This window comes from Octodon degus, unplaced genomic scaffold (genome assembly GCF_000260255.1).
Source record: "Octodon degus isolate 3935 unplaced genomic scaffold, OctDeg1.0 scaffold00142, whole genome shotgun sequence".
Lineage (NCBI taxonomy): Eukaryota > Metazoa > Chordata > Mammalia > Rodentia > Octodontidae > Octodon > Octodon degus.
In genome coordinates this window covers 2,496,629-2,510,314 of record NW_004524718.1, presented here as the reverse complement: position 1 = coordinate 2,510,314, position 13,686 = coordinate 2,496,629, and the positions used below count along the sequence as shown (strand labels likewise).

Here is a 13,686-nt window from a genome sequence, read left to right as displayed (position 1 = left end):
CAGGAGACAGAAGCACAGTGCATTTCGTGCCTGCTTACCAGGCTGCCCATTGGCAGACATGCATATTGCACGTCTTAATTAGGTGACAAAACAGCCTCATGTATGGTAGTTGGTGCTAATGAAAATTTACATGAGAAACCAAAAGGAAATTAAATAGATGTGAAGATTAGCATTTTGCACTTTATCTTTCTATTTGTAGTAATAAAAAAGTGTGAATTGAAAAATCTAAAGAAAAATAATGGGTGAATCATTTTAGAAATAAAATATACTAAGCAAGAAGTCATGCTCATAAATTCAAAAAGTACCCTCATGTTTCATTTTGGCAATACATAACAATGACAGAGACATAAAATTATTTAACATTACAGAGTCCTAATGAATAGGTTGCAAAACGTTTACAATTAACACTAGCTTTTCAAATACTTTTGTTTTTCAAAAAATGAATTTAGTACAGTGTCTACAGGGTTCTCACTGTACAGATTGGACTTATAGTGATCCTCCTGTTTTCAGTCTCCCAGGTGCTGAGATTATAGGCGTGCACCACTACAGCCAGTCTCATTCACCCTCCAGTTCTCCCCAGGGGCAGGCCTGGCAGGCACAGTGAGGATCAAACCCTAATCCTTGTGTCTGCTTAAGGAGGTGCTTTAATCTGCTGAGCTACCTGGCTGGCTCTTCACACATATATCTTTAGAGAATTAAATTCATACTGATTAAAGTAAATAATGGTAATGCTACAGCTTTTTGGTTTGTTATCATAGATGTAAATATAAAAGAAGAAATTACCAGGAAAGAGAACTCAAAAAGTATTATGCAATTTATTGTTATTTACCACTTACAGTTTTTTGAATATCATTTATAATTGGCCAAGTTTATCAAATTTGCTGTAATAAGTCAACTGCTCTCAAAATCTCATGCTCCTGAATAATTCCCAGTTGAATTTAAATATTAAATATTCTTAAGTTATCTACTCCTTGTTTTCCTTCTCAAATACACTGGAGAATATGTGACACTTCATTTAGTGGAAAATATCTGCAATTTTGTTTAATCTTTTAGTTAAAAGAATAGAAATCACATGATAATAAAAGGAGTTGTTCAGTTAAAAAAACTTAATCTTGAGTGGATCTTAAAAACTAACAATGGACTGTGTTTTGGAAATACATATTAAACAAGTCTAGGTTTACACATCTAAATATCTGGAACAACATTTAGCATAAAATCCTTGAATTCTGTGAATATTTCTGATCATTTGTTAACGAATTCATTACTTATTTAATTCTTAATTTACTGCAAGAAAAATTGTATTGAGAATTTCCTAGGAATTTTCCTTTATCTTGCTATTCAAACTTAAAATAGTCAGCATTTCTAAGTTTTCTTTGTATGCATATACATATATACGTATTTCTTAGACTTTCCAGAATGACACAGTTCTTTAAAGATTATCTTATTTTTTGCTTTTGTTTCCATGTTCTTTTTCTTCTTCTTCTTTTTTTTTTTTTTTTTTTTGGTGGAACCAATAATTGAACTCTTGTACTTGCCAGGTAAGCACTTATTCTACTGAGCTATCTCCCTGGGCCCTTGTTTCCCTGTTCTAGAGATCAAACCCAGAGCTTTGCACATGCTAGGTAACTATTATGTAACTATTATGGTATTCAGCCACTTTTCTAGTCCCACCCAATTGTCTATTAATAATTTGCATGGACATCTTAAATTGCCACAATATCTGATAATTTTATATTTAATAAATTTTTAATCAGATTAGAATAATCAAGTTGACCAAATCATGTTGAATTGGCATGTCTTTGTTTATAATCACTCTTTAAAAAAGAAGATAGTGTCAACAACATTTAAATAATACTAATACATAAAATTATTTATTTTAAAATGCCAATAGTATCAGAAAGGACTTTTCCTCATTTTTATTTTATTTATTTGGCAGAACCAGGGATTGAACTCAGGCCCCCATTTGTCACAAAAAAAGAAAGAAAGAAAGAAAGAAAGAAAGAAAGAAGAAAGAAAGAAAGAAAGAAAGAAAAACATGTTCTTTTTGTTGTTGTTGTTCTTTTGTGTGTGTGTGTGTGTGTGTGTGTGTGTGTGTGTGGAACCAGGCATTGAACTTAGGCCCTTGTGTTTGCTAGGCAAGTGCTTATTCTACTGAGCCATCTCTTTGGCCCTATAAAATGTATTCTTAAAGGGAAGAGAAAGAATAGAATTTGAAGCCATTAACTGACCCTGTATATGTCAATACACAGTGTGATTTGTTTATTTGGCTACGTTTTGTTACCACTGCACCATAAATGATAGGTATCTCATATATTTATAAATATATGAGAAAAGAATTGGTTTACTGTGAATGCGTCATCAACTTAATGAAGGAATGTATGCCTCCACCATTTAGGGACATCGCGTCTTGCTTTAATAAAATCCAACCCCCATGCAATCATTCTATGTATTCACACTGTTTACATTTCTACTGTGCATCTGTGTCAGCTGTATACCAAGCATGATGGGCTCCGAGCAGTGCTAGCAAAAGGCAAAAGAAGTAGAATGCAAGATAACTGTAAACACAGCAGAGCTGCTGAGTCAATCCCCAGAGAGGGGCCTGACTTACCACAGCAATCTTTTTTTTTTTGTATTTTAGGGAAGGGTCTACAGGGTGTTAGGGTCTCAATTGCTGATTCAGAGCACCCCTGGGGGCAAGGCCAGTGTGACAGACCTGGGGATCAAACCCTTGTCCCTCCGCCTGCTTGCAGGCTCTTCAATAGAAATCAAGTTTAAAGCATGTGATATTGAAAAAGAACAAGGAGGAAAAGCTCCACTAATTTTGAGAGAAAATATAGTATTTTATTTTTCTGTGCATGCCCTAGAACAACTAGCTTTTCTTATACACAACAGTTTTTTTTTTTTTTAAATATATGTTGGATAATTTCCTAGCCATGAAAGAGTGATAGGTTACATGACTTATGGAATAAAGGAAAACCAGTATTTTGAGGAAAGGAACAGAAGATGGTTAAAAAGAAGTCCATTCCACAGTAATTTCTCATTAATGATGATGCTACTGGGGGCCAGGGAGGTGGCTCAGTAGAATAAGCGCTTGCCTGGCAAGCACAAGGGCCTGAGTTCAACCCCTGGTTCAGCAAAAAAAAAAAAAGAAAGAAAAACCCAAAAAACTACAACAAAAAAATGATGATGCTACTTTTCTGCTGGCTGATTAGTGGGAGAACATCTGATCTGCTTTCTGCAGGAAGCTTATTGATTGTGTAGATCGATGTAATCTGATGCATGAAGAACTGAGGAAGTGGGTGGCAGCATCTTGCTAGATAACCGCTAAGCAGTAGATAGTTTACAGTTGATGCATGCAAGCTGAGTGGCCCCACATGAAGCTGAATGATTCCCAAAAGGAATCTTAAAGCTGACAAGTGTCTCTTTTACCAGTAGGTCTACTGTTGGTGAGAAATTAGCTATGTTTAAAGAAAAGGGAAAATAATTTGAAGAGCCACTAAATCTGTATGGGCATGAGATAGATCTTTCTTTTTTATCCAACGTATCATGCTGCATATATGCATATGAGAATCTCATTTATACTAGGTCTTGGTTTCTTTCTCCTCAGACAACCAAAATATTTTATTGCTAGTCACTGCTTATATCATAAACAAATGAAAGTTATTAACCTAGAGAGAACACAACCAATAAAATGATAACCTTAATGCAAAATTTGCAATACAAACAAACAAAAATCCAGGAAAAGAAACAAAAATTGCCAACACTTAATTCATAAATAAGAATATTGTCTAAGAAGAGAATGATTCTATTGGGTAAAGAGCCATTTGATTAAATGTTAGTTTTAGTGTAACCATCAGGGCTGCTAGCACAAATTAGACACTGCCAAGCTGCTGGTTTCCACCCCTCTACTGTAGGAGAGGATTTGAATATTACCTGCCAGAGAGGGTCTCTTTGCTCAGGAAAGAGCTCAAAGTACTTGTGGGCCAGTTGCACTGGAGGAAGAGTTTGAAGACGCAGGTTGGTCCAGCTGTGCACAAAGTTGGCCAAGTTCACAAAGGTGTATAACCCTAGGCGGTCATTCCCATAGTTAGATAAATGAGTCATGAAAATGCTGATCTGAAAGACAGATAAAAATGACCACACAACAGCATACACTTAAGCTTAAAAGTGGCAGCATAAACTCCAGGGAGCACCTTATCTAACTTTGGAACTGTACAATTCAGTTATTTAAAGGTGCCGAACCACACAGTGAAACTTGAAATTAAAATAGCAAGCACACCTACTCTTGAAGTTGACATCGACACTGGATTAGTGAAGAGTCCGAATTAAAGAAGTTTTGATAGTACGCAGAGCTCCCAGCTTTTTTCTGATGCAGATGTAAATGCAGGTTGGAGTGGGATCAGATTTGAGAACATCTCTTTCTTTGTGGTCTCATAAAATTTTTTTTAATTCAATAAATGATTTTTAACCCTATCTATGAAGAAACGATAAACCTTTAAGGAGATAGAAATGTTTAACTAGATTTAAGGTATTCAGTGTATCAAAACATCATACAGGTCCCAACTAACTTACATACTTTTTGTTTTGATATATTTATTAAAAAAGCAAGAATATTTTAAAAGCTACCAGCATTTGTAGAGAAACATGTCTATTGTCCCATAAATTCTCCATGCTCATTAATCTTTTTACAACTTTTAATATCTCAATATTAAATCTAAAATTACAGCATTTCCATGTTGTTCTTTCAGTATCAAAGACTACAGAAAAGTGAAATCTAGGTTGCTCTGCCAAAGCTTTGAAAGTGATTGCCAAAATTAGAGTACTGTGGTGATGAAGCAGGAATTAAATAATAAGGAAAAAAGAATTCATCTTCACCTACGTTGCAAAGATTACTTTATACAACTTGTAAAGGAAGAGTTCATCATTACCAATAACAATGATTATAACAACATACAGCCTCCTGATATTGCTAACAATGTTTTGAATTTGATCTTAAATCTCTTACAATTTTGAAATATAAACATTTTGAATTCATTTTCTACTTGCTACACAAATCTACAAACATTTCAGAGTAACCCAAGTATTAAAATAGAATACTTTATTAACTTTATTAATAAAGTAAGAGTAAAATAATGTTATGAATAATAATATAAGAACAAATATAACATTTGAAACCTAGTAAGGTAACATTGAGGTCAAGTCAGATGTCGCTTGGCTATTATTTTATGTGGATGCACCCTTATGCTTTTATTTTTTTATGTGATTATGTTGCATGATGTGGAAATTTGGATTACTTTGAAATAAAAGTGTGCAGCAACTATTTTAATATCATTTTCCTCACAACCTGCTTAGAACAGCAGTCACACAGGAAACATTCCACTCCAGAGCTTTTGTTCCCAAGATTGTCATCAGATAACTGGAAATGCCCAGAGAAGAAGCCTTTACCTTAAAAACATTTACCATATGCCACAAGTTAATAAAAAATACTCTGACAAGACAATACAAGTTAGCGATACCAGGTTCATTGTGGGAATGCCCTTTGATTTTAGAAAAGACATTGTCTTTCTGTGTATCATACAACCATACTGAAAAGGATTGTGAGGAAAAGTTATTAAAATTCTGCATGTGTTGTGTTGTCTTTCTGTTGCGAGAAACTGAAAGGGTGGATAAGGACCAAAACTTACAACAGATATCGGGAAATAGGAAGAGATTGTGCAAAAGGAAAGGAAAGCAGGGTGTAGAAAGGGGAAGGAAAACAAAGAGTGGAAAAAGGATAAAATGCAAACAAAGCTCTGTAAAGAAAAAGGGAATATGCGAGGAAGGGTGGAGGAGGAACTGGGAAAAACAGCCGAATAGAAATATATCACCTATAGGTAGAAATTCCCTACAATGCATATGACTGTTATGTATAGCTACAATGTACCAATAAACTTAATTTAAAAATTATTAAATTATGAGCCAGCCCTCCCCATGGTTGAAAGGACAGAGGCAGAAAGCTTGGAACGTCGCCCTCTAAATTGCAATGATACCTAACAGTTATATGGTGCTTACTACATGCCAGGCTTGATTCAAGCATTTCATAAAAAGATAATTAAACGCTCATGGTGCTAGTAGGAGGTAGGTGTTGTTGTTCTCTTTACAGAAGAAACCGCTTCACAAGTGTTGAGTAACCTGCGTAAGCGCATGAGTAGTCAGTGACTCACAAGGATTCAAACGGAAGAAGTCAGATTTCCTAATCCAGTTCCTAGTATGTGCTGACCCAAAACTTTTATGTAGAGTTTTACATTCATATTCTTCCTTAAGAAAGATGAACACACTCTATAGAGTACAGTAGGAAAACTATGGGCTCATTATATTGCTCATTTATAGTATTTATATTTCTTTTGAAAGAGAATGATAAAAGTTAAATTAATTTTGGAATTTTAAATGAAAAATTACATTAAACAGTAATAGTGTTTGAAAAAATACCAGTAATAGACTGAATATTTATCATTGAAGAGCTTATGATTGCTCTTATACTCGTTGTCCATTTTTATGGATATATTTAAAGCTTTGTAATTTAAAAATAAAAGACTGCTTTCAATAATATTTGTTATAAGTCTTGTTTAAGTAGAAATTGAAACTCTCTCAAATGTTGACATAACGCTCTTCCTTGAGATTCATTCACAAAAGCTCAGGGTATCTATGCCACCGATTGTATTCCTTGGTTAATGTCTTGTTTGTACACTCTTTTATCTCAGATAGGAAGTGTCCTCATGTGCAGACTTAATTACAGCGTTTTTAGAACATAACTCAGTATCAACAGTTGGTGACCATATAATTGCAATTGTTGTCATGAGAACTTCTTCAAAATCATCACAAAATAATATGCATTTGATCTCAATAAGTACACATTATCTCATGTTGCTACTGTAAATTAGGAAATAAGACAGTGTAAGTAGTGTGCATCAAGATAATTACAGTTCCCCACGATTATTATGAAAAAAAAAACCAACCAGGCAACACCCTAAGTGCCAGAGGAAAGATAATAACACCCCAGAAATCTACCACCTGACCTGTAACATTATTATTTTAAGATAGAAGCATCTCTGAGTGTTTCAAGATTGACAAAATTATAGATAAAAATTTAATTTGAGAGTGTAAAGATTATATGAATATTATAGGTACATTATTGTTTCATTAGGGTATTAATATGTTGGCATTAATAGATTTTTGCAGCAGACTAGTTGGAGGTAATTTTTCAAAGTTTGTCTTAGGAGAATAAGCCTTGTTTTACGAGGAAAGTATAAAACTTTATGCAGGGCAAATGGTAACATCTGCCTTTGGGAGAAAGCCTTGTCTGGAGGTGTTGTGTGCTTCCCAGGCGAGGCTGCTGCAGCATTTCAATTTCCCTTTGCTGAGGACAGGCGCGAGCAGCCTGGCCAGTGCCGTTGCAGGCGCTGCTGTATGGGGCAGCATGTGCACATGCCTTACTGGGTAGAAACAAATTAGTGCTGCTAGATGGTCAATTGACTGCACTTTAAAGAAAACAATCCTGCAAGCACAGCTTAACTGTGTATCTGACTTGCTAAAAGCATCTATTGTGCAGACAGAGCATTTTAGTTTTAATATTTCTGGGTAAATGGATTGTTTAAAATAAAAACCTGTTTCAGAGAGCATGGGAGACACATTAAGAATAGATGTGGTTTGAGGCCCAAAAAAGAGAAATCACAGGATGTGCACCTGAAACAATAGCAGATAGTTACTTTTTCATGAACTACAGTATAGAGTTAATTTTCCCCCATGAAGGTACATGCTTCTTTCCTTGCCCTGTCCTTGGTTTACTTATTCTCATTGTTATTTTCTTATCATGTACTTCTGCTCAATATTCCCCAAAGTATCTTATGGAGAAAATATGACTGTGCTGAACGGGAGCAAATTGCTCACACATGCAACTCACTGGACCTCGAAATAGCGCAGCTCAGAGATACGCATAGATTGAGTTAGCAAAGTTGACTTTCTTATAGAAAGACAGGCAAGGACATCTTGTGAACAGAGTGCATTGAGAGGGAGATACCAAGTGCTAATGTCATCAAGCTGACTGCAGTGGCCTTCGAAGGGTCTGGGTGGCCTTACCTCTGCCAGCAAGCTTCCCCTGGCTGCCTCTACCTGGTCCTTGTCACTCCCACTTGTGCTCCTCCCTCAGTTCTCAGGGCCCTCCACTCTGCTACAACCAACCATAAGACATTCTAAATTCTTCCTTTTATCTGTTCTAACCGTACAGCATACACTGTCATCTACTCTCAGAAGCGAGTAATTCATTAGAAACACAAAGTAGCTCATTAACCTGATTTCCAGACATTGTATACATCAAATCCATCAAATTTCCATCAAATTTGGAAACATATAACCTATTAAAGAGGTCCATATGATGAGGCACCTATAGTCCAAAGTAAAAACAAGTCTTAGAAATATTAGTTAACTTATAAAGGTGATATATAAATCTTGATAATTGGAAATTAGGTAAATATAGTTAAACTCTATGGGATAATTCTAAGGATAAAATCCCAGCCAGTACAACAAACAGGACATTGGCAAATGACCATGGACAGATGGGTCTCCTTCAGTCTTTCCCTGAAGTTAACACAGTTGCTGTTGATTACATTTTCTTTTTGGTTTTTGAATGAAGTTACTGGTAAGCAAAATAGCAGAAAAGGGAAAGAAAAATGAAGTGAAAATCAAAAGCCTCATTTTCTCTACATTGAGTTCAAATACTTTTATTGTCAATGCCAGAATAGTTTCCTCGCTGTTTCTATTTTCATGACTAATGTAATGTGATTGTAAATTGCAAGAATATATTAAATGGAATATATTAAGCAGGATTTTAGATTAGAACCTAAAATTGCCTTTCAAGTCTGTAGTTTTAGCTAAAATACACATTAAGTATCTGAATATTTAGCTTGGTGTGTTATATTGCTGAAAACCAAATCATTTGCAAAATCTATGCCTCACAGGACACACGCAGTATGAATACACAGCGGAGCTGGGCTGGGCTGAGCCGGAGGATCCACCCCATGGTGAGCAGCTTGCTCTGCGCTTGCGCAGGAACACGGTCATTTTCAAGGTGAGCATTGAAAGTTTCGCAGTCAGTTCCATTTCTGCCTCTGTCGCCCTGACAGTGTGCCCCTTTTCAGAATGAGCCCACTGTACTTAACAATATGCCCATTAGCTTGTTAAATTATTGATTAGGCTTTTAGTTCCCATAAAATGGGAAGATAGATGAATGCAGGGGAAGGCATCCCTGATGGTTCATCTGATGGGCCTCAGCATACTTTTCATATAAAAAGCAATTTGACTCTTTTATTTTGATATGGCTGGAACTACATAAAAACTGTAAGACAATACTCAAAATTACCAATTTGAATGTAGGAATACTATTTCTTCATTTAACTATACAGGGCATAATTGATCAGCAACAACTTGCTAACTGTTTACATCTATGTTCTTAGATACCAAAAATCTGTAAACTTTAACCAAGGCCAATATGTTATTCTTTCACTCAATCTAAAGCTTGCCATTACTTTGTCGTCTATTTTCAGATGAGCCATATTACTTTTCAAAAATGAAATGTACACTGGAATGATTGGTTAACAGTTAATATTTTCTTAACATATGCTGCTGAATAATAATGTTAATTAAATTATAAAACTTCATGAAGTAGTTTCATGTTAATTTTTTCTTTATTGCTTGAATAGATACTAAGAAACTCTCCTGTCAATGACAAGAACAGGGGAGGAGGCCCAGTGAACTGTCAGAGGAGGGCTAGCAAACCCAGCACCCAGGGTAGCCCACAAGGGTGGCAAAGGTAGATCTCCTGTGGAACATTCACAACAATAAAATACAGATTTCAAAAATATAAGTTATGGACTGTGTATCAAAAAAATCAATGCTCAATTCAATATATCATGGTTCTGCCAAAATTTGGTAAAATGCCTGGCAAATTTCCTTCTATTTTTTGTCTTTTTTTCTATCACTCTATTTAGTTATCAGACTTTATTTTTACTAATAGCATATTGTAACTGACACTGTCAGTATGATTTTTTCTAAAATTTATTCAATATCATATAAAATGTCACATGTTTTTCAAGTTTGGAAATGGGGGAAACAAAATTGTTGTTTCAATTTCTTTATCTAAACATATCCATGCATTTCAGATGACTACTGACTCTTGGCACTTCAAGATAATAAATATTGAAGAGAGAAAAGATTCTTTCACCTAGGAATATTTGGCTTCTCTTGCAGCCCTTGGAATAAACATCAGGGCTTAGCAACTGCAGTGACAGAGAGCCATAAAGTAGCTTCAGTTTTCCAATCTCAAATAAATACATATTGTTGCTTTAGACAGATCTTACAATCTGTATTCCTCTGAAAGCTACTCTTAAATGGAGGGAGGCATGGGGAGCCAGGGAAGAAGAACAAGAAAAGAAAAAGGGGGAGAAGGCGGGCAGGAGGAAAATAGGAATGAGGGAAGAGGGAAATGGAGAAAGGCAAGAAGGAAGGAGTAAGAGAGAGAGAGGAGGAGGAGGGAGAAGAAGTGAGACAAAGGAAAGTTCCAAAATCAAATCATCTGTCTAAAGATGAGATGGATAGGAAAAATAAGATTGCTAAAAATGGTTCAGTGCATGGATTTAAATCCCCACTCAGAATTATATCCAGCTATTGATCCCCGGCTCAGGGGACTTCTCTTTCTTGTCCTTCTCCATGTGACTTTCAGTGTGGTTTCCTGTAAGATGTGCCACACCACAAGCATTTATAATTAATTACTCTTTCTAGGTGAGGTTTTAACATCTTGCACCCTTGATGATAGCGAAGAAGTCTTTTCTGGAGTGTGTGAAAAGCTAAGCCTCTAGGTTTAATTTGGAACACATTAATGGAAAGAATTCAGAGTTTGAAAAAGTCAGGAAACTGATCAAATATCCCAGAAGAATTTATGTGCATCCATGTTTCTAGCAGCATAATTTGTCATGGCTAAACCTCAGGAACAACCCACACATCCATCATCTGAGGAATAGATAAAAAAGATGTGATATTTTTATACAGTGGAGTATTATTCAGCTATAAAGCAAGATAAACTTGAGGGTTTTATAGGTAAATGAATACAACTAGAGGCTATACTCATAAGTGAAATAAATCAGACCCACGTGTATAAATGTTATATTGTCTTACTAGTATAAGAATGTGAAAGATATAGAAAATCTGAAAAGGAAAATAGATATGGAAAAAGGAAAAGAAATTGTTCAGAAGGAATGAACAGTTGGGATGAGAAAAAGGAGAAAAGAAACAGGAAAAATTATGTGCGCATACACACAGCATAGTTACAATGATAGTACTAATTTCTATTGATTGCTTGAAGGTATTGATTAATGCTTAAAATTTTTATTTTAAACAATGTTACATGCTTTTATCTGGCAATCTGAGCAACTACACTGAAGACAACAATGTGCAATGTGACAACCACTGTTGAATATCTATCATCTTGTTGTTTTGAAATTGTTTATCATTTCTAATCTCCTATCTATTATTTTTGTATTCTATTTAAAATTTTAAAAATCCCACAAGATTTATCTACTGTGTCAATCTGAAAATATAGAACATGACTTGCACCTGCTAGTCAGAATATTTTGGCTTCCTCACAGTGAAACAATGTAGCCTCTACATCTGGAATCCAACCCAAAAGGAGTGGATTTGAACACCAGTTCTGTATTACAGTGCCAACTAACATCTCTCAATTTTAGGTCTTTTTACTCTTAAACAAATAATAACTGACCTCACAGGTTTGTTGTGATGTTTAAAGGAGTTGGAGATATGTAAAAACGTTTTGTAAGTGAAAAGCACTGTATGGTAGTTACCATCAAGTGCCTTCAATTAAAGTAAATTTAGGAGCCCCGTGAGTCTGGGTCCCCTTATGTATGATTTTCTTTGTCAGGGTTAAATTACCTAACAGTCAACCACAGTTTAAGAATATTCAGTGGAAAATTCCAGATGTGAGGCATTCATAAACTTCAAATAAGTTTTACTAAAGCATATTATTTTGATTAATCTAATTATTTGTTATTGCTATTATTTTCATACTGTGATTAATTCATAAATTATACTTGAATTTATATAGGTATGCTTATGTAACAAGCAACATAATATAGAAAAGGGTTAATATTATCTGAGGTTTCCGTGAGAGTCTTAGAATACAACTCCCATGGATAAAATGGAGTCTATTGTGATTTGCATATTAAATATCATTTACATGATTTGATTTATATCTCATGATAGTGTTTTTGTAGAGAAAGCAAATGTTTTTTTTCTGTTATTCTGAAATCATCTGAGTATTCCATGGACTTTGGTATTATAGTTCTTAGTTGAATCACAAATGTTAAACACGTGTATACCAGAGTGAAAGGTATTTTCATACCTAATAAGGAAGCTTTTTGTAATTTCATGCTATTCTTTAATAAGTTTCAGTTCTATGCATCAGAAATGCCACTGACCACTGCAGTTACAAATCAATATAGGATGAAATTGTCAAATGGAATTCTTTGTTTCATTTAAAAAAGGGGACGTGAAAATAAAAGGAGGGGGGATGTGTGTAGTTTTGGAAGGGTAATGCAAATGAGCTTATGTCTTGCTTTGCCCCTCCCTTGTACTCTCAGTCAAACTACCCACCCCTCTGCCCTTCATGTGCCGCACCACTTGACACACAGTGCAGACATTCATTGGGGACTTACAGTATGTTCTGTCCCTCCCACAGCAACATGTAATTTCCTTGGACACAGGGACACTGCTACTATTCCGCACTGCTATACCTTCAGTGGTTTGTGCAATGTCTGGCACATAATAGGTGTACAGCAAATATTTATTGAAGGAAAAAAGTATCCTCAGTAACATGCACTTCTTTCCCAGCAGAATATATACAGTGATTTAATTGCTTTCCAATTATTCCCTAACTTCTAAAGACGTGATGAGCAAAACAAAACATTCCATCCTACAACCCCCAAACAGCTGGCATTTAATAGGATACGATGAATTGCTAGATTACATTTTTTATTTGTGTTTTCCATTTCTGTGATCAGACTAAATGCTATTTAGAAGTTCCATTCTGCATGTGATTATTTACTAGTGTCCCAGTTTTTCAGTCATAATATTTGGTTAGTGAATTATTAACAAATCAGAACTGTTTTGATTCAAGCCCTACTAGAGTGTAAACACGGATCTTACTGAATAGAGAAGTTGGGCAGTGACTTCGTCAAAGCAGCAGTAAATAGGGCAGCTGTTCTAATTGAGAACAGGAGGCTCCTGATATATTTCAGTGACCAGGAGCTCTATTTTCCATTTTTCTTGTACATTAATAGAGGCTTAAGTCATTAAAAGGCAACACATGTTTGCAAAGGAACTGTTATTGCATATATTTGTGTTTTGTTTTTCTTTAGTGGGCAAGTCAGGACTCACATTTTGGATGTCATAATTGCCTTTTTTTCAAAGTTTTATTGATAAACAGATAGCAATGAGACAGTTTCAAATCAAATCGGAAGTACAATTTCAACAAATAATACACTGCATATATTCTTAGTGGTTAATTGCTGTACAAGATGCGGACTTGTGATCCTATTTACAAACACCATTAGAACAAATCATTCTATTCATTAAGAGAATGCA

General features: G+C 35.2%; 1 protein-coding gene across 1 annotated transcript in view; it reads right to left on the bottom strand.

Annotated features, from left to right (window-relative positions):
• Positions 1-13,686, bottom strand: part of Ndst4 (N-deacetylase and N-sulfotransferase 4) — a 358,303-nt gene that overhangs the window by 41,011 nt on the left and 303,606 nt on the right. Inside the window, exon 7 of the mRNA XM_004641792.1 lies at positions 3,934-4,116. Coding sequence (XP_004641849.1) covers positions 3,934-4,116 — 183 coding nt within the window. The remainder of the gene's footprint in view (positions 1-3,933; positions 4,117-13,686) is intronic.